This window comes from Bufo bufo, chromosome 9, assembly GCF_905171765.1.
Source record: "Bufo bufo chromosome 9, aBufBuf1.1, whole genome shotgun sequence".
Taxonomy (NCBI): Eukaryota; Metazoa; Chordata; class Amphibia; order Anura; family Bufonidae; genus Bufo; species Bufo bufo.
The window spans coordinates 191497516-191519195 of NC_053397.1; the positions used below are offsets into that span (position 1 = coordinate 191497516).

Sequence of the window (21680 nt, forward strand, 5' to 3'; positions counted from 1 at the left end):
GATAGGGCACGCTGCTTCTTTTTTCCACGTGGAAAAAAACTAAACAAATGGCGCTTCCCATTGAAATGAATTGGAGTCTGTTTTGAGAAATTTTTGGAGCTGATTTTGAAGCGGAAATACTCCAAAATCAACACAAAAAAGCTCGGCGTGCTCTGCCCCTAACATACAGAATTAGGCTACCTGAATATGGGTGCGGCTAAACATTTAGAAGATCTGGGCGAATTTTCGTGCAGATTTCCGTGCATTTCCACACCATAACTTGCGGTTTTTGGTGTGGATTTGATGCAGTTTTCACCTTTCCATTGAAAAGGATGAAATCTGCACAAAAATTATACGAAAACATAATTGACATGCCGCGGATTTCTAAATCACCATTGCTGAGAAAAATGTATGCCAATATTAAAACTTCGGGCACATATGAACATGGGACCAACACAGATGTCTTCAGCTGCCAAGCGCACATGTAACAGGTCAGCCAGTGTCATAGGTACAAAACTGCTGACAGATGCCGTTTAATGCTACCATGCTATGTGGAAATGCATTGGGATTTATTACACTCATATCCTCACGTTCATTCCTTCTTTCTGTGATACAGTAGTGGATTACAGTTTGATTGCACTACAGTAAAGTGAGGCCGGACGAAGCGGCACGCTTCAGGGGAGGCCGGCATGAGGGGTTTTGTGAGCAAGGGTCAGGGAAGGTAAGGGTTAAGTGGATGAGTGCAGGAAAAGGGGGGAGGAGCTAGAAAGGGGCGGGGAGCGGCAGGCTGAAGTAGTGGTGAGGCAGGTCAGCGCCTGCGATTTTAGGAGCAGAGAGCCAGCATCTGGCAGAGAGCCAACATCTTCTGAACTGCAGCATCGGATTCAGCAATGGCAGAAGCAGTGGAGGTGATGCTGCGGCGCTTGAGGGAAGCGGCGGACACCAGGGGCAGCGACTGGCTGGAGCAGCAGGTGACCGCATTGCTAGGGGGGGCGGAGGTGGGTACGTCTAGCCCTACTCCAGCAGCTACACGGCCGCGGCGGGTACGGCCGCCGGCGCGCCTGAGCCCTGATTTACCCCCCCGGGTCCGGCGCCGTGTCAGGAGCCCCACAAGGGACCCTCCACGCCGGGAGCATTCTAAGGCTATTGCGGCCTCCCGGCGTGGGAGGAATCCATATGTCCGGCGGGACCCTCCAGAGGCTGTGGGGCCTCCCCCTCAGCCCATCGCGGCAGCAACAGGGGAGTCAGGACCTGGTTCTGCAGGATCCCCTCCTGTCCCCAGGAGTCGGAGGCCTGCTCAGCGTGGGAGAGGTAGTGGCAGCAGAGGCAGCAGCGGGGCTGCGCGGTCGGCCAGGGCGGCCCGGCGCAGGCCCTTACAGGATGAGCCCCTTTCAGTGGCACACGAGGCTGCGCCTGTAGGTGCCAGGGACGGGCGCAGGCCTTGCCATGATGCGCTTCTTACAGAGGAGGAGGACGAGGCTGTTCTGGACGGCTCCCCGCCCCAGAGCAGGCCTCTTGGGCATGAAGACAGGCGTGCAGATGCTTATATGGAGGACAGGGAGTTGCGCAGGCCATTTCCTGAGGGCGGACAGTTTGCTACTGGTCCTGACACCATGGAAGACAGAGGGCGTCCCAGAGCCATTCCTAACGCACCCAGCAGTGATCCGGCTGGGGTGCTGCCGGCGAACAGCGCAAGTACCCATCAAAGGAATGTCGTGGATCCAGGAGTCGTCCGTCAGGAAGCAGGACCTGCGGCTGCCGGGTTCACAGCACCCGGGCAGCTAGGTGAGACATCACTGGGAACACTGTTATCTATATTTAATGTGGCGCCTGGGGCGGGGGGGGAGCAATAGTGCTATTATCGGTGGTTTGGGGCGCTTGCTGTGTGGTTTAGCTGGGGTTAGTCAGGATAGGGGGGCAACGGGGGCTACCCCCTTAGCAGCGTGGGGGTTGGGGGCAGAAAATAGCAATGTACCGGCGACCGCTAACAATAGTAATGTAGCAGTGGCCAATAGCACAAGTGTAGCCGAATCAGTGTCAGTGCAGACGCAGGCGGGAGGTGAGGAGGATAGGCCCAGATTAGATGACGCCGCAAAAGGGGAGGTGTATGTTTGCTTTGAGGGTCCCCTGGGAGCGCATTTGAAAACGGAGGTGCGTGAGAAAATTTGGAAGGGAGAGTATATAGAAATTTTTTCGCTGCTTCCGTTGGAGCGGTTCAACCTTGATGTGGTAAAAAAGGACGGAGTAAGAAAGGAGGATGATGATAAGCGTCGCTATCGCCTTATCCCTAGGTCATTTAGTAATTGGCTACAGGCCTTTGCTATTTTGGCAAGTGTGATTGGGGAGAAGAGTCCGGAATGCTGTTCCCCTTTATTTTGCTATCTGGATGCTATTGGGGAAGCCTATAGAGTGTATGGGGGTTCCGGGTGGTTACGGTATGACGAGCAGTTTCGTCAGAGGAAAGCGGTCCGTCCTAATATGAGATGGGACCATAAGGACATTGCGTTATGGATGAGGGTGACAGCGCCAGGTAGGAGTGGTCAGTCCTTTCGGAGTGAGTCAGGGGTTGGGGTACAGCAAGGTACAGGGACGCCCCCAGTTGGAAGAGGATACTGCTTCCTTTTCAATGAGGGAAGTTGCAAATTCGGCCAAAAATGCAAATTTAGGCATGAATGTTCCGTGTGTGGCGGGGGCCATGGGGCTAGCAGATGTTTTAGAGGGGGTAGACAAAGGGGGGGGGATAGTTTTGCAAAAGGGGCAGACCCCAGTGCGAGTGGAAAGGATGGTGGGGCATCTAAATAGATATCCGAACCAGGAGTTAGCTGAATTTTTGTATTCAGGGTTTAAGTTCGGTTTTCATATACCTTCACACCCGTTACCAGTCTTAGAGAAGCGGAAGAATTTGCGCTCGGCATTGCAGTTCCCGGACATAGTGACAGGAAAGTTAGCTAAAGAGGTTTCCCTAGGGAGGATGGATGGTCCGTTTGTTACATCACCCATCAGTAACTTGCGAGTTTCCCCTTTGGGTTTGATCCCTAAGAAGGAGCCTAATAAATTTAGGCTCATCCACCATTTATCATTCCCTAAGGGTGCGTCGGTCAATGAGGGCATTGACCCGGAACTTTGTTCTGTGGTTTATGCTTCCTTTGATGCGGCTGTGGAATGGGTAAGGAAGCTGGGTCCGGGTACCCTGTTGGCAAAATGTGATATTGAAGCGGCATTTCGGTTGTTGCCAGTTCACCCGGATAGTTTGTATTTACTGGGTTGTTTTTGGAATGGCGCTTATTTTGTGGATAGGTGTTTGCCAATGGGCTGTTCAATATCGTGTGCATATTTTGAGCGTTTCAGTTCTTTTCTGGAGTGGGTGGTGGTTCAGGAATCAGGTTGTCACTCTGTCATTCATTATTTGGATGATTTCCTGTGTTTGGGGCCGGGGGGATCTAGGGTTTGTTCGTTGTTGTTATCCACATTACAGTCTGTTTTTGAGTGTTTTGGAGTCCCGTTAGCGGTGGACAAAACGGTGGGGCCGGCTACTGAGCTAAGTTTTTTGGGTATTGTCATAGATACACAGCGGATGGAGTGTAGGCTACCAGTAGACAAAGTGTCAGATTTAAGAACAGAGGTGGCGGCGGCATTGACAGCAAAAAAGATTCGTCTGCGGGACCTGCAGTCTTTGTTGGGCAAATTAAATTTTGCATGCAGAATCCTACCTATGGGCCGCATTTTTAGTAGGAGGTTGGCTTCGGCGACAGGAGGGGTGGTGTCTCCCCACCATTTTATTAGACTAGGCAGTGAGTTGAAAGGGGATTTGAAAGTTTGGGATTCCTTTTTAAAACAGTTTAATGGCAGAGCATTAGTTATGGGGGGGGTGGTTGATGCGTTTGATTTCAAATTGTTTACGGATGCTGCGGGTGGAGCGGGTTTTGGGGCGTACTGTGAAGGGCAGTGGTGTGCGGGTCGGTGGCCTGAGTCCTGGGTACGAAAAGGGTGGGTAAAAAACGTGGCATTGTTGGAACTCTTCCCCATTGTGTTGGCAGTCACGCTCTGGGGGGAGAAGTTTCGGCACAAGAAGGTTCGTTTCCATTGTGACAACTTGGGAGTTGTGCAAGCCATCAACAGGGTAACGGCTTCTTCCCCCCCAGTTATTTGCCTATTGCAGCAGTTGGTTCTCCGGTGTTTGTCCCTTAATGCTTGGGTGTTTGCGGTGCATGTGCCTGGTTCCTCTAACTGTATAGCTGACGCACTTTCTCGTTTTCAGTGGGAGCGGTTTCGCCAGCTGGCCCCGGAGGCGAGTCAGGTCGGATTGGTGTGTCCAGAGTCGTTGTGGGAGATCCTGGAGGTACCGTAGCTTGTCTGTTGCAGGCATCATTGAGTGAAGGCACGTGGAGGATGTACGATAGGGCTTGGAGTAGGTGGCAGCAGTGGTGTAATGACCTAGGGGTCGAGGTACTGGACGGGGAAATTCCGTTGTTACTGTTCATTGGCCACGTGAAGGATCAAGGTTGGTCGGTTGCCAAGATCAATGGTTGCATGGCGGGCTTGGCTTTCGGATTCAAGTTGCGGAATTCCCCGGACATTACTAAGTCCTTTTTGGTCCGACAAATTTTGAAGGGTTATAGAAGGTTTCAGCGTGTCAAAGATTCCCGCCTACCGGTGTCCTTTTCGTTATTGTTACAGTTAGGGGAGCAGGTAGCTGGAGTGTGTCGCTCGGCTTGGGAGGTGAGCTTATTTAGACTAGCCTTTGCTCTGGCTTTTTTCGGAGCCTTTCGTTTAGGGGAGTTAGTGTGTGCAAGTGTGCAGCGGGAAGGGGGTCTGAGGACTGAGGATGTAACGTTATATGACGACAGGGTGCTGATTTATCTGAGATTTTCAAAGACGGATCAGGAGGGGAGGGGTCATTTAGTCTCATTGTTTGAGGTGCCGGGATGTCTATTGTGTCCAGTACGGTGTTTGCGGGATTTTCAAGGAAGGGCAGGGGTCGCGGCAGGCCCGATTCTCAGACACGAGGATGGCTCCTTTTTATCACGATTTCAATTTATAGCGGTATTCAAGAAATGTTTGCGTAATCTAGGAATGGACTCTGGCAAGTTTACGGGTCATTCCTTCAGGATAGGTGCTGCCACAGAGGCTGCTCGCTTGGGGGTGCGAGATGAAGTGATAAGGCGTATTGGGAGGTGGGAGTCGGAGCGTTTTCGGCTGTATGTGCGTTTAGGGGCAGTTTAAGGCTGTGTCTAACCATGTTTGTCTCGTTCTTTTTTCAGGTGATGCCCCGTTATTAGTTTGGATCCTGGGCCATTCGTTCGTGTTCTGGGGGGCATTACGATCGGATGTTCGGCAGAATGGGCGGCAGCTGGGGTTTGATCGGGGGACAGCCATAGTAAGATGGATCGGACGCAGAAGTATGGTGTGGGGTAGTGTTTTGCAGGAGGTTCATCGGCAAGCCAGGTTAGATAGAGTCCCAGATATCTTGGTGTTGCATGTTGGGGGAAATGACCTAGGGGTCCGACCTTGCAGAGAGTTGATCAGGGATATACGTTTTGATTTTTTGCGTTTGTGGTCCCTCTTCCCGTCAGTTGTCACTGTGTGGTCGGACATTGTCCCCAGGAAGGTCTGGAGGGAGGCGAGATCGGTTGAAAGGCTGAATAAGGCTAGGATTAAGCTGAACAGGGTGATTGGGCGGTTCTGTGCCAAACATGGGGCGGTGGTGGTGAGGCACCCCGAGTTGGAAGCAGGAACAGGAGGCTTTTGGAGACAGGATGGAGTCCACCTCAATGCGGTGGGCATTGATTTGTGGTCACTGGACTTGCAGGGAGGTATTGAAACAGCCCTCCGGGTGTGGCGGAACGCGCGAGCTTAAGGGCTGTCAAGCTGCGCGTTGTTGGCGGGGGGAGGTCATAGAAGCTGGGGCTACTGGATGGTAACGGTGAATGAGAGGGCCTCAATGGTGGGGCTGGACTCTCAGAGTTGGGGCACCTGGTTGGCTTGGTATGGCGTCCGTCAGTTGGTGTCCCCGAGCTTGTGGTACGCGGCTGGGGGCAAGATGGAATTGCCGTGGTGGTTTGTGGTCGTTTAAGGTGCAGTTAGGCGGCTTCTAGGACCCCCCTCGTCAGTTAGACATGTATATATTTATATATATATGTCATTGTTATATCAAGTGTTATGTTTATTCATGTTATTTATATTATTTAATAAAAGACGGCTGCTGTGGCCGATTTAATCCAAACAGTGGCTGTGTGTGGTTATTGGGAGAGGAAATGGGGAAGGTTAGTTAGCTAAATGATGGGGTAGTGGACCCGAGCGTAGCCAATAACCCTACTCAAGTGAGGCCGGACGAAGCGGCACGCTTCAGGGGAGGCCGGCATGAGGGGTTTTGTGAGCAAGGGTCAGGGAAGGTAAGGGTTAAGTGGATGAGTGCAGGAAAAGGGGGGAGGAGCTAGAAAGGGGCGGGGAGCGGCAGGCTGAAGTAGTGGTGAGGCAGGTCAGCGCCTGCCATTTTAGGAGCAGAGAGCCAGCATCTCCCTCCCTCCCTCCCGTAGTGTGTACTTGGATGTTTCAGGGCGGCAACGGTATATTATAGAGGGGATGCATATATAAAAAAAATAAAAATAAAAATAAAAATGTGTATTTTATAAATAAATAAATGTATTTAAAAAAAAAAAAAAATGGACAAGGGGTGGTGGACGGAGTGTGTCTTTAAGTGTTGCGTTTGTCGCAGCAGTCGTGGCGGGGGGAGGTCATAGAAGCTGGGGCTACTGGATGGTAACGGTGAATGAGAGGGCCTCAATGGTGGGGCTGGACTCTCAGAGTTGGGGCACCTGGTTGGCTTGGTATGGCGTCCGTCAGTTGGTGTCCCCGAGCTTGTGGTACGCGGCTGGGGGCAAGATGGAATTGCCGTGGTGGTTTGTGGTCGTTTAAGGTGCAGTTAGGCGGCTTCTAGGACCCCCCTCGTCAGTTAGACATGTATATATTTATATATATATGTCATTGTTATATCAAGTGTTATGTTTATTCATGTTATTTATATTATTTAATAAAAGACGGCTGCTGTGGCCGATTTAATCCAAACAGTGGCTGTGTGTGGTTATTGGGAGAGGAAATGGGGAAGGTTAGTTAGCTAAATGATGGGGTAGTGGACCCGAGCGTAGCCAATAACCCTACTCATGGATTTGTTATAGAGCAGGCTCGTCCTCGTGATGTCACTTTGATTCCCCTGCTGTATTTTTAGCTGCGGCCAGGCTGAATAGGATTGTCATCGTGCACATGTACCTTGACCCTCTATTATTTCTTGTCTGTATACAAAGACTTGCAGCTGATCCATGAAGCCCTGTGTGCATGTGGCAGATGGACTTTGGTACAATTTGCTCAGATTCCGGCCTCCTCTGTTAGGACTGACGCAGGTGAGTCTCTTCTCGGTTTTTATGCTTTCGTTATGTATTTTATGTGATTTTATAGGTAATGATTTAATATTTTTTGAAGGTTTTTTAATTGCACTGCTTAGGCAATGGTTTACAGCATTGGATTAGACAGTAGGATTATTTTATTCACATCACCCTATATGTAAGGGTCCATTCACACATCCGTGCGTGTTTTGCGGGTCCGCAAAACACGGACACCGGTAATGTGCGTTCTGCATTTTGCGGACCGCACATCTCCGGCACTTAATAGGAAATGCCTAATCTTGTCCGCAATTGCGGACAAGAATAGGACATGTTCTGTTTTTTTGGGATCGGAATTGCGGACCCGGAAGTGCGGGTCCGCATTTCCGGATCAGGGCAGCACATTGTGCGGCCCCATAGAAATGAATGGGTCTGCAATTCAGTTCCGCAAAATGCGGAACGGAATTGCGGACGTGTGAATGGACCCTTAGGGAAATGCCTTGTAGGTAGAGGTATACAGATCCATCTATTATGGAGATTGGGTTGGTGCACTCTATTGTTTTATGAGCTGTTCATTGGACAGTATCCAGCTAAACCTTCTCTATACTCTTTTAGGTAGGTATGAGTTAGTTAGGGGGGTGACCTATCCTCAGGATAGGGCTGTGATGGCTAACCTCTGGCACTCCAGCTGTGGCAAAACTACAATTCCCAAGATGTACACTTTCTTGGCTGTTCTCCGAACTCCATAGAAATGAATGGAGCATGCTAGGAGTTGTAGTTTCACCACAGCTGGCGTGCCGGAGATTAGCTATCATTGGGATAGATCATCAATTTCAGATCACTGGGGCGGTGGGGTCCGACCCCCGGCAGCAGCCACGGTTTTGGAAGTAAACAGTGTACGAGTCGGAACACCACAGCGCTGTACACTGGTGACCATTCTTAGATTCTGCAGCTCAGCTCCTATGCAAGTGGATGGTAGCTGACCACCAGTACCCAAGAATGACCACTACACAGTGTGGGATCTTTGGAGATCCAGTTCTGTTTACTTCCAGGACAGACCCCACCGATCTCATATTAATGACCTATCCTATCAATAGGACATCAATGTTTTAGTCCCAGGAAACCCATTTAATACTGGAAAATCCTTGCAGAATACTCATCTAATTGCCAGAATGAAGTGAGGCTGCAAAGAGCATCTCTTTCTCTGGAAGACCCATCACGTGTATGAATTACATTGATTTAAATGAGAATTATGTATTGCTTCAAGGGGTATTCCATGATTTTGATATTGAAAGGCCCTCCATAGGATTAGTGTTCAGTATCAGGTCAGTCGAAGTCCAACTCCTGCCCCCCGACCGATCAGCTAATAGGGCTTTTGCGCTATGGCAAGTGCTACATACCCTTCATTGTTTCCCAATCACACCTCCATACATGTTGTACTGCTAGTGTCTAGAACAGGGGTGCATCTAGCCTTTCTGCGGCTTGAGGCAAAAATTTAAAATTGAAAAGTTCTCATCCTAACCTCCTAACATTACATACAGTAATACAAAACATGTGGAGTAATACAGCGCCACATACCTCTTACATCCAGTGACGTCCTCTCTGATGTAGATGTTCTCTTTCCTCATCTTCTCCTTTCACACCAGACCGCCATGATGATTTCTTTCAGCCGCATCCCATCTCTGTTGACAGACATCTTAGTTTCCTACTATTTCATCATCCTCCCACCTTTTGAACACCCCATTCTGCCACCCCTAATACTGTGCCATCTGTGCTCCCCAATACTATACTGCAGGAACAGTCCCCCTGATATACTAGTACCATGCAGATAATGCCCCATCCAATAATTATTGGCATGCCCTAAAAAATAATTGTGCCAGGTGGCCCCCCACAGTAATAGTGGTCCCAAGAGTCCCATCAATAGTAATAATTCTCTCCCCACTACAGTGCCCCCAACAGTACTAATGTACCCACTGTGCCCCAGAAGTAATAATGCTCCCATAGTGCTCATACTAGAATTCATGTTCCCCATAGTCCCCCAGTAGTAATAATTCTCCTTATGTGTGACAGTAGAAAAATGCCCCCTTATAATGTGAGTCAGTACAAAAATGCCCCCTTATAATGTGCTCTACTATAAAAAATACCCCCCTATAATGAGAGCCAGAACAAAAAACACCCCATTATAATGTGTGCTAGTGCAAAAAATGCCCCCTTGTGTGTCCCAGTACAAAAATACCCCCTCTTAGTGCTCCCAGTTTAACTAATGTCCCCAAGGTGCCCCCTTCTGTGCCAGTAAAAAATAACGCTATATAGTGCCCCCAGTAGATGTTCCCATAGTGCTCCTCTCCCCCTTCCCCATAGTTCCCCCATAATGTGTGCCAGTATATAATACCCCTATATAGTTTCCCCAGTAGATGCCCCATAGTGCCCTCCATAATGTGTGCCAATATAAAATGCCCCCAGTAGATGCCCCCATAGTGCTCCTCTCCCCCTTCCCCATATTCACCAACCAGTATGTTATTGGCGGTGCGGCCCTGGTTTGGTATTGTATCTCAGTCTCATTCATTTGAATGGGGTGGACAGCAATGAGTTGCAGTACCAGACACTGCCACTAAGTAATGTCCAGAGCTATGTCTGGTCAGCAGTGAAGGGGACACAGAGCAGCTGACCACTGGGGGTACCCAAAGTGGAATACCCACCGATGTGATATTGATAGGCTGTCCTAAGTATAGACCATCAATATCAGTGTCCCAAGATGTAGCCTTTACGGGCATATGGACATCATAGAGAGTCAGGAGCAGCGAGCCCATATATAAACCCCATGCTTATATATGATATTTTTTCCTATATATCCTGTTTCTCTCCGATGGCAGATGTCAGGAGAGGGAAGGGTCGGGTGGTGGTAACTGCCTGCGAAAGATGTTAGGCATTGATCTCTCCCATTCACAACACATGCATGCTTGGTGATTGGGGGATGGGGAAAAATAGCTGTTGGTCGGACAGTTACTGTATGTCGTGTATGACTGGGTTTTTATTACCCCTTTATTTCGTACATTCACCTGATTGGTGAATGTCCCACTGTTGGGTCTCCCATTCATCAGGAAAATGAAGAGAGCACAACAATTGGAGTGCAGCTCTGGAGGAAATCTCAACCACATTGAGCATTATAAAAAGTTATGTCAGAAGCTCACAACCGTTTTATCAAAAGGGCTTATGCACACGACCACAAATAAAAACACGGATCCGCAAAAAAAAAAAAAAAGATGAAATCCATGTGACGTCCATGTTGCATCTGTTTTTTGTCAGATCCATTGTAACGATGGCTGTTCCTGTCCACAAAACGGACAAAAATAGGACATGTTCTATATTTTTTTTCCGAAAGGACGTGCGGACACGGAATCCACACAAACTCATTTCAGTATTTTTTTTTTTTTCAAACCCCATTGAAATTAATGGTTCTATATACGGACCTGTAAAAAAACAGAATGGAAACGGAAGAAAAATATGTTTGTGTGCATGAGCCCTAAAAGCGCAGTATGCTTACCTACCTGAAGTAATAGACTATTTATTTGGCCTTTGAATATAGTGATAAATGGAGTCAGGATTCTGCTGATATAACCAGAACAGCTGTAGAAAAATCTAATTCAGCTACTCTGCTTATTCATGTCACTCCTGCTTCTATAGGGAACAATTCACATTATACATAATATTATGGAATTTTCTTGCAAATATTCTAACTAGAATGAACCAGAAGTGGAGTTTCACTTTAAAGGGAATATGACATCAGGAAATGATCTATTGGTTAAAGGGCATCTGTCAGCAGTTTTGTACCTATGACACCGGCTGACCTGTTACATGTGCGCTTGGCAGCTGAAGGCATCTGTGTTGGTCCCATGTTCGTATGTGCCCGCATTGCTGAGAAAAATAATGTTTTATTATATGCAAATGAGCCTCTAGGAGCAATGGGGGCGTTACCATTACTCCTCGAGGCTCTGCTCTCTCTGCAACTGCCGCGCCCTCTGCACATTGATTGACAGGACCAGGCGGCGTAAACGTCATCACATCTGGTCCTGTCAATCAAAGTGGAGAGAGCACAGCAGTTGCAGAGTGGAAATTTTTTATATTTGCATTCCACTCATATTTAGTCCAAAAATCATAGAAAAATTACGATTTTGAAACCAAAATGAGTATTCATAGCCTTTAAATCATATTTTTATGTTACACATACAGATGTAGCCAAGCTAAAACTGACTCTGATAACACGTCATAGTGTTCTCGTGACAAAGGCCATTTGAATCCATTGAAAAAGATTATTAACATTATCTTGCCATTGTTAACCTCAAGTTTAGCTCTGTTACATTTGTATTTATAATTAATTTTTGTCGTTTTTTTTTTAATTTTCCATGTCAACAATAAAAATCAAGCAGTTTTTACACTGGTCACTAGGCCTAATAATATTTTGGAGAGGATGGAGAACCGCACTCTACTTAGTAGGTTCTGGTGCCAACCAAGGGCTGCAAGCAGCCAGTATACACGTAGTAAAATTGAGGCACACAGTTTTCAGTGTTGCAATTTCAAAAGGATTTATTCATTCAAATCATATAGTAGTTTCATCCATTTGCCCAATATTTATATTAGTAAGTATGAACAGTATTCTTAGACCGGACGTTTCGGTCACATAGGACCTTCATCTGCGGTCACATTTTTATCTATAACCAAATAATTAACATGAGCTGGATTAGAACTACTGAAACATTCAAGCTAGATACATATATTCAAACATATTATAGTAAGTCCTAAAAGATCGGTGCTAAATAACAATTATCTACAGTACAGACCAAAAGTTTGGACACACCTTCTCATTCAAAGAGTTTTCTTTATTTTCATGACTATGAATTAACACATGTGGAATTATATACATAACAAACAAGTGTGAAACAACTGAAAATAAGTCATATTCTAGGTTCTTCAAAGTAGCCACCTTTTGCTTTGATTACTGCTTTGCACACTCTTGGCGTTCTGAAACTAGTTTAACCACGTATATGTCAAAGTATATAGTCTGAATACTGGTTACATTAAATGAAATACATATAATATAATGAGGTACATGTGATTTATATTTGGATTACTGCAGCTATGTATACCTTATTGCAATATCTAAGCAGGTTCTCCAAATAGAACATATGCAGATTTCTCCCAAATTTATGTTTTACATTTTCACCCCTTGCAGCCTGTTATGGTCCACCCATGTCATAAAATACATGATAATTTCACCCCTAGCGGCCCGCTCTGTGATCCTTTATGCTGGTCGAGCGCTGAATATCGATAACCTGTGGGGAATAAAAGTCTTGTTAAGGCTGGGTAGTGTCAGCGGTACCTGTTCTGACGGGTATGCAGGCTTGTGGGGCGCTGGATGCATGGCGTCTGGATCGCCCTGCCGCGGTTTAAAATCGTATGGGCTAATGGTAGTTCCGGTCATGTGATCGGAAGTCACGTGACGCCTGGGACGAACGTGTGCGTTCCAATAGCGACGTCACGTGAGCGCTGAGTTCCACATTCTGCGCCATGGGGACTGCTCTAGATCTAATCTTGGGAGAGGGAAATTTATGTCCAATATAAAGGGGAATTAATGGGAAATGTAACTCAGCATAATCAGGTAGTAAATAAATGCATGATAAGGTAATAAATAAGTACAATGTGGAAATATATAATATAATAAAGATTAGTTCACTATAAAAGGGGAGATGAAGAGCAGGGTGGAAAGAAAGAAAAAGGGAAACGGAAAATCGGGGACAACCGGAGAAGAGAGAGGGGGGGGGGGGGGAGATGATCTCACCCACACCCGATGCAGACAAAAATTATTCTCAGCGAGTCTGTGGAGAAAATGGAATAATATTTAGACTATATTCTTAACATTTACAACGGTACAATCATGTATTGATTAAAAAAATATATATCACATTCACGATTCAGACCATTAGGTGAAAGTGTCCCTAATTTGTGGATCCAAAAGGCCTCCCTTTGTCCGGTTACCACCTCTCCTGGGTCGATCCACTTGTTCCAAGATCTGGAAACGAAGTTGCGAAATTTGGTGTTTCTTGAGCATTGAGCGCAGTGTAAGCAGGGATATGTGCCTTGTCGTCTGCTCCGTAGATGGGTCTGTATCAATGGTTTAGTGAGGCTCCCTATATCAGCCTTAACCAATTTGTCCCTAATATTGGGGGGTCTTTTATAGCAAGTTAATAGGGGTTGTTTAAACTCTCGTATCCCAGGATAAGCTTTAGCCAATAATGGCCAATGTTGTTTAAAAGCCTGTTGTATCTTTGGCATTAAAGGGTGGTACGTGGTTACGCATGCTATTCTTTTGACTGGTAGGTTGCGGCCTGCGGGTCTCTTTGAGATTATGTAAGGCCCTTTTTAGAATAATCTCAGGATAGCCCCTGTGTGAGAATTTTTGGGTCATCATGTCAAGGCGCGCGATTTTGGTTGTGTCGTCAGTGACGATCCGATTAACTCGCGTGAACTGTGATCGTGGTAGGGAGTCCTTCTTGGCTCGGGGGTGGCAACTCCTGTAATGTAGGAGACTGTTGCGGTCAGTTGGTTTATTGTAAAAGGTCTATTGATAGTGCTCCTGTTTGGTCAATTTTTATGAGTGTATCTAGAAAACTGATCTAGTCTTTGCTAGTATGTGAGGTGAAGCCTAGCTCACTATATACCTGATTAAGGTTCTCTACAAATCTGAATATAGTAGATGTCGGTCCCCTCCAGATGCAAAAGACATCGTCTATAAAACGGTACCATACATCGGCGTATTGACAGAACAAGGGATTCGTGTAGACGAAATCCTCCTCGAATGCTATTATGAAATCATTTGCATAAGGCGTGGCCACATTGGACCCCATAGCGGTACCCCTTCTTTGGCCATAGTAGGTGTCACCAAATAGGAAGAAATTTTTCTTGAGTATTATCTCAAGAACCGTGAGGCAAAATTCCTGCTGTATGGCAATCAAGTTGGAGTTATTTTGTAAAAGTCTTGCTGTTGCTTGTATGCCCTTGTCGTGCGCTATAGATGTATATAGGCTATTAACGTCTAGAGTAAGTAGGGTACTGTCTGGTGTTAACGTTATTTCTTTTAGTTTTTTAAGGAAGTCAGATGTGTCCAGTATGAAGGATCTAGGCGTCTTAACCGCCTCCGGACCGCCTAACGCAGGATCGCGTTCCGGAGGCTGGCAGGCTGTAGATGCGATTTTTTTTAACCCCTAACAGGTTTATTAGACGCTGTTTTGATAACAGCGTCTAATATACCTACTACCTGGTCCTCTGGTGGTCCCTTTTGCTTGGATCGACCACCAGAGGACACAGGCAGCTCTGTAATAAGTAGCACCAAGCACCACACTACACTACACCCCCCCCTGTCACTTATTAACCCCTGATCACCCCATATAGACTCCCTGATCACCCCCCTGTCATTGATCACCCCCCTGTCATTGATCACCCCCCTGTAAGGCTCCATTCAAAAGTCTGTAAGTGTTTTACGGATCCTCGGATCCGCAAAACACATACGGACGTCTGAATGGAGCCTTACAGGGGGGTGATCACCCCATATAGACTCCCTGATCACCCCCCTGTGATTGATCACCCCCCCTGTAAGGCTCCATTCAGACGTCCGTTTGTGTTTTGCGGATCCGATCCGTGGATCCGCAAAACACATACGGACATCTGAATGGAGCCTTACAAGGGGGTTATCAATGACAGGGGGGTGATCACCCCATATAGACTCCCTGATCACTCCCTGGTTTGTTTTTTTTCTTACAAAGTCTCATATTCCACTAACTTGTGACAAAAAATAAAATCTCACATGAACTCACTATACCCCTCACGGAATCCAAATGCGTAATTTTTTTTAGACATTTATATTCCAGACTTCTCACGCTTTAGGGCCCCTAAAATGCCAGGGCAGTATAAATACCCCACATGTGACCCCATTTCGGAAAGGAGACACCCCAAGGTATTCGCTGAGGGGCATATTGAGTCCATGAAGAATTGAACTTTTTGTCCCAAGTTAGCGGAAAGGGAGACTTTGTGAGAAAAAAAAATATTAATTTCCGCTAACTTGTGCCAAAAAAAAAAAATCTTATATGAACTCGCCATGCCCCTCATTGAATACCTTGGGGTGTCTTCTTTACAAAATGGGGTCACATGTGGGGTATTTATACTGCCCTGGCATTTTAGGGGCCCTAAAGCGTGAGAAGGGGTCTGGGATCCAAATGTCTAAAAATGCCCTCCTAAAAGGAATTTGGGCCCCTTTGCGCATCTAGGCTGCAAAAAAGTGTCACACATCTGGTATCTCCGTACTCAGGAGAAGTTGGGGAATGTGTTTTGGGGTGTCATTTTACATATACCCATGCTGGGTGAGATAAATATCTTGGTCAAATGCCAACTTTGTATAAAAAAATGGGAAAAGTTGTCTTTTGCCGAGATATTTCTCTCACCCAGCATGGGTATATGTAAAAAGACACCCCAAAACACATTGCCCTACTTCTTCTGAGTACGGCGATACCAGATGTGTGACACTTTTTTGCAGCCTAGGTGGGAAAATGGGCCCACATTCCAAAGACCACCTTTCGGATTTCACAGGGCATTTTTTACACATTTTGATTTCAAACTACTTCTCACACATTAGGGCCCCTAAAATGCCAGCGCAGTATAACTACCTCACATGTGACCCCATTTTGGAAAGAAGACACCCCAAGGTATTCTGTGAGGGGCATGGCTAGTTCCTAGAATTTTTTATTTTTTGTCACAAGTTAGCGGAAAATGATGATTTTTTATTTTATTTATTTTTTTCTTACAAAGTCTCATATTACACTAACTTGTGACAAAAAATAAAAACTTCCATGAACTCACTATGCCCATCACGAAATACCTTGGGGTGTCTTCTTTCCAAAATAGGGTCACTTGTGGGGTAGTTATACTGCCCTGGCATTTTAGGGGCCCTAATGTGTGAGAAGTGGTTTGAAATCAAAATGTGTAAAAAATGCCCTGTGAAATCCGAAAGGTGCTCTTTGGAATGTGGGCCCATTTGCCCACCTAGCCTGCAAAAAAGTGTCACACATCTGGTATCGCCATACTCAGAAGAAGTAGGGCAATGTGTTTTGGGGTGTCTTTTTACATATACCCATGGTGGGTGAGAGAAATATCTCGGCAAAAGACAACTTTTCCCATTTTTTTATACAAAGTTGGCATTTTACCCAGATATTTATCTCCACTAGCATGGGTATATGTAAAATTACACCCCAAAACACATTGCCCAACGTCTCCTGAGTACGGCGATACCACATGTGTGACACTTTTTTGCAGTCTAGGTGGGCAAAGGGGCCCACATTCCAAAGAGCACCTTTAGGATTTCACAGGGCATTTTTTACACATTTTGATTTCAAACTACTTCCCACACATTAGGGCCCCTAAAATGCCAGGGCAGTATAACTACCCCACTTTGGAAAGAAGACACCCCAAGGTATTTCGTGATGGGCATAGTGAGTTCATGGAAGTTTTTATTTTTTGTCACAAGTTAGTGGAATATGAGACTTTGTAAGGAAATAAAAATTATAAATAAAATATCATCATTTTCCGCTAACTTGTGACAAAAAATAAAAAGTTCTATGAACTCACTATGCCCATCAGCGAATACCTTAGGGTGTCTACTTTCCGAAATTGGGTCATTTGTGGGGTGTTTCTACTGTCTGGGCATTGTAGAACCTCAGGAAACATGACAGGTGCTCAGAAAGTCAGAGCTGCTTCAAAAAGCGGAAATTCACATTTTTGTACCATAGTTTGTAAACGCTATAACTTTTACCCAAACCATTTTTTTTTTTACCCAAACATTTTTTTTTTTATCAAAGACATGTAGAACAATAAATTTAGAGAAAAATTTATATATAGATGTCGTTTTTTTAAAAAAAAAATTACAACTGAAAGTGAAAAATGTCATTTTTTTGCAAAAATTTCGTTAAATTTCGATTAATAACAAAGTAAAAATGTCAGCAGCAATGAAATACCACCAAATGAAAGCTCTATTAGTGAGAAGAAAAGGAGGTAAAATTCATTTGGGTGGTAAGTTGCATGACTGAGCAATAAACCGTGAAAGTAGTGTAGTGCAGAAGTGTAAAAAGTGGCCTGGTCATTAAGGGGGTTTAAGCACTGGGGGCTGAGGTGGTTAATTAATGGTGTGAGGATTTTTTCCAAGTAAATAGCTAGAGGGGAAAGTATAGAGTCGGTTGATGCAACTGTTGGACGCCCCCCCAAGGGGGCGGGGGGGGGGGACTTTGATGAATCTTTGGTAGCGTGTAGAAAACCGGAGTGATAGGATTCTGTTTAACAAGGAAACTGGACGTCATGGGATCTATAATCCCTGACTTTGAATATGTGTCTATCGTGTTGGAGATTAATCCCTGTATCTGCGTAGTGGGATCTCTTGGCAGTATTCCATATGTATCGGTGTCTGAAAGTTGTCTCAATTTCTGCCATATAGTCCACCTTATCCATGACAACCAGGGCTCCCCCTTTGTCCGCAGGTTTTATGATAATATTTTTGTTACGTTGTAACGCTTTGACTGCTAATCTCTCGCCAGGGGACAAATTTGTGTGTTTGAAATGGCCCTGTGAATTTTATGTACTAAGTTCTGAGATAAGGAGATGTATGTCTCCACTGGGTGTTTGTTTTTAGGTGGCATAAAGGAACTCTTGTTCCTTAAGCCTAAGTTATCGATGGATAGTGGTCCTGGTGGAGTAGATATGTATTTTTGTTGCGGTGGAACTTCTTCAAAATGAGTTTTAAGTCTTAATGTTCGGTAAAATCTTTGTAGTTCCTAATAATAGTCATCACTTCTTGGTCTGTACAGATCACTTTACTGTAGTTATCTGCTTATCATCACAAACAGGATTACAATGACAGATATAATCTATATAGATAATAGGATACACCATTCACAATTGGCGATATCACAGCTTATCTTCTCCCTTTTGACCTCTGCACAGGTCACAGAGGATGCCTAGAAAACTCTCCCATAGAAGGTAGTGAGTCAGCTCCTGTCCATTGTGTCTATGGACCATGGTGGCTGCCGTAAAGCATATCTCCAAATGCTGTTAAGAAAATAAAAAAAGGTTTAAAGAAAAGAATATGTATTGTGATCTGGTTTCAACCAGCAGAAAAACATTTTGGTGACACATTCCCTTTAAGTGTCAGGTACTAGGATAACGGACATTATTAAAAGTGAACTAATTTACATTATTATCTTCTAGGACTTACAGGTGACAGCTCTTGATTAAAATGGACCATGGCCCCCCCTATTGGTTCAAGCAGTCCCACGCCAGACCACCTGCAGATATGGGCCACTGGAGAGGAGAAATGTGTCCGCCCCCACCTCCGTATCATCACAAACATGGTGATTACGGATATTACTCTCCATATCTAATGCAAGGAGGCCATCAAGCATGGCCTGGCCAGTGGATGGACTATTACTCTCAGCACCCAGCAACCACATCTAGATACATAGATCACAGGAGGCCTGCATCCAGAGCGGAAGTATATGACAGGAGTGAAGCATATCGGCCATTGTCCAGGTGAGATGACGCGATACATATTTTTACCGTTATGATGGATCACCAGGTACTAAAACATTCAATAAAAAGTTTTTAAAATGTCAACACTTCCGCAGATTCACCACCATCATCAGAACATTTCCCCCTTTATTAGGAAGTTGGGTATTTAACCCCTTTATGACCTTCGCCATACATGTACGGCGGAAGTCTGCACTTTAAAGATAGCGCCTGCTTATGCATGCAGCAGGTGCCATAGCCACCGGGTTTCTGCTGACCTGGGGCGAATGTAAGCAAACAGCCATAAGGCCTCCTGCACACGAACGTGTGCTCCCCGTGGTCGTGCGGGCCGCAATGCACAAACACCGTCTGTGGGGCAGCCGCAGCGGATCGCAGACCCATTCACTTTAATGGCTCCGCGATCCGGCCGTTCCGCAAAAAAATAGGACATGTTCTATCTTTTTGTGGAACGTAAGTACGGGCCGAAACCCCTCACGGAAGCACTCAGTAGTGCTTCCGTAGGGTTCCGTTGCACACCATTCCGCATCTCCAGATTTGCGGACCCATTGAAGTGAATGGGTCCGCATCCATGATGCGGAATGCACATGGAACGGTGCCCGTGTATTGCGGATCCACAAATGCGGTCCGCAATAGGGCCACGAAGCGCACACGTTCGTGTGCAGGAGGCCTAAGGCTGATCCTGTACGTTTAACCCCTCAGATGCCATGGTCAAATGTGCTCCCGCACCCGTAACAGCGTTCCGCTGCTGATGGCTCGAGCCTTGAGAAGGTTCTGATACCTATCACTGGTATATACCAATAGAGATGGCCAGTTCACAGTGTTCGCCAGCGAACACATGCGATCTGCCATCTTAACTGACAAGTCCGGCGAGGCACAGGTAAGTCCTTACCTGTGCCTGTGCGCGAGCCGGTCTGAAATAAAATGAAATGCGGTTCTCGGAACTGCCTGCTCCCGGAGACCGCATTTCATTTCAGACCGGCTCGCGCACAGGCACAGGTAAGGACTTACCTGTGCCTCGCCGGACTTGTCAGTTAAGATGGCAGATCGCATGTGTTCGCTGGCGAACACTGCAAACTAACCATCACTGTATACCAATACAGGCTGCAGGGATACTATATAGTGAATGGTGTGTTCTGTGATGGATATATACCGATCACAGAACTCAATTGGCAATCTAATGATTGCCAGTTATACAAGGTGCCTTAAAAAAAGTAAAAAAAATAAATAAATTATATACAGTGGGGGAAATAATTATTTGACCCCTCACTGATTTTGTAAGTTTGTCCAATGACAAAGAAATGAAAAGTCTCAGAACAGTATCATTTCAATGGTAGGTTTATTGTAACAGTGGCAGATAGCACATCAAAAGGAAAATCGAAAAAATAACTTTAAATAAAAGATAGCAACTGATTTGCATTTCATTGAGTGAAATAAGTATTTGAACCCTCTAACAAAAAAAGACTTAATACTTGGTGGAAAAACCCTTGTTTGCAAGCACAGAGGTCAAACGTTTCTTGTAATTGATGACCAAGTTTGCGCACATTTTAGGAGGAATGTTGGTCCACTCCTCTTTGCAGATCATCTCTAAATCCCTAAGGTTTCGAGGCTGTCTCTGTGCAACTCTGAGCTTGAGCTCCCTCCATAGGTTTTCGATTGGATTAAGGTCCGGAGACTGACTAGGCCACTCCATGACCTTAATGTGCTTCTTCTTGAGCCACTCCTTTGTTGCCTTTGCTGTATGTTTTGGGTCATTGTCGTGCTGGAACACCCATCCACGACCCATTTTCAGTTTCCTGGCAGAGGGAAGGAGGTTGTCGCTCAGGATTTCACGATACATGGCTCCGTCCATTTTCCCGTTTATGCGAATAAGTTGTCCTGTGCCCTTAGCAGAAAAACACCCCCAAAGCAAAATGTTTCCACCCCCATGCTTGACGGTGGGGACGGTGTTTTGGGGGTCATAGGCAGCATTTTTCTTCCTCCAAACACAGCGAGTTGAGTTAATGCCAAAGAGCTCTATTTTGGTCTCATCAGACCACAGCACCTTCTCCCAGTCACTCTCTGAATCATTCAGGTGTTCATTGGCAAACTTCAGACGGGCCTGCACATGTGCCTTCCTGAGCAGGGGGACCTTGCGAGCCCTGCAGGATTTTAATCCATTGCGGTGTAATGTGTTTCCAATGGTTTTCTTGGTGACTGTGGTCCCTGCTAATTTGAGGTCATTAACTAACTCCTCCCGTGTAGTTCTAGGATGCTTTTTCACCTTTCTCAGAACCATTGACACCCCACGAGGTGAGATCTTGCGTGGAGCCCCAGAGCGAGGTCGATTGATGGTCATTTTGTGCTCCTTCCATTTTCGAACAATCGCACCAACAGTTGTCACCTTCTCTCCCAGCTTCTTGCTAATGGTTTTGTAGCCCATTCCAGCCTTGTGCAGGTCTACAATATTGTCTCTGACATCCTTGGACAGCTCTTTGGTCTTTCCCATGTTGGAGAGTTTGGAGTCTGCTTGATTGATTGATTCTGTGGACAGGTGTCTTTTATACAGGTGACTAGTTAAGACAGGTGTCCTTAATGAGGGTGACTAATTGAGTAGAAGTGTCTAACCACTCTGTGGGAGCCAGAACTCTTAATGGTTGGTAGGGGTTCAAATACTTATTTCACTCAATGAAATGCAAATCAGTTGCCATCTTTTATTTAAAGTTTTTT

The 21680-nt window shown here is 45.8% G+C and overlaps 2 protein-coding genes across 6 annotated transcripts in view; both read left to right on the plus strand.

The window, feature by feature from the left end:
- The window catches only part of LOC120979751 (protein transport protein Sec16B-like), a 269654-nt gene that overhangs the window by 12299 nt on the left and 235675 nt on the right, over positions 1–21680 (plus strand). The window contains exons 2-3 of one of the 4 annotated variants that reach the window (XM_040408707.1): positions 7281–7376; positions 18657–18977. In XM_040408707.1, coding sequence (XP_040264641.1) covers positions 18685–18977 — 293 coding nt within the window. In that variant the 5' untranslated portion in view covers positions 7281–7376; positions 18657–18684. Of the gene's footprint in view, positions 1–7221; positions 7377–18656; positions 18978–21680 lie in introns of those variants that run through there. The other 3 variants (XM_040408709.1, XM_040408706.1, XM_040408708.1) reach the window with 3 other exon arrangements.
- On the plus strand, positions 637–5966 carry LOC120979753. Of its 2 annotated transcripts, XM_040408711.1 has the most exons (3): positions 637–1764; positions 4238–4318; positions 5241–5966. In XM_040408711.1, the coding sequence occupies exons 1-3, from the start codon at positions 870–872 to the stop codon at positions 5834–5836; spliced, it is 1572 nt and encodes a 523-aa protein (XP_040264645.1). In that variant the 5' UTR covers positions 637–869; the 3' UTR covers positions 5837–5966. The 2 variants fall into 2 exon arrangements, with proteins under 2 accessions (XP_040264645.1, XP_040264644.1); XM_040408710.1 differs by lacking the exon at positions 637–1764 and having other exon boundaries at positions 1951–4318.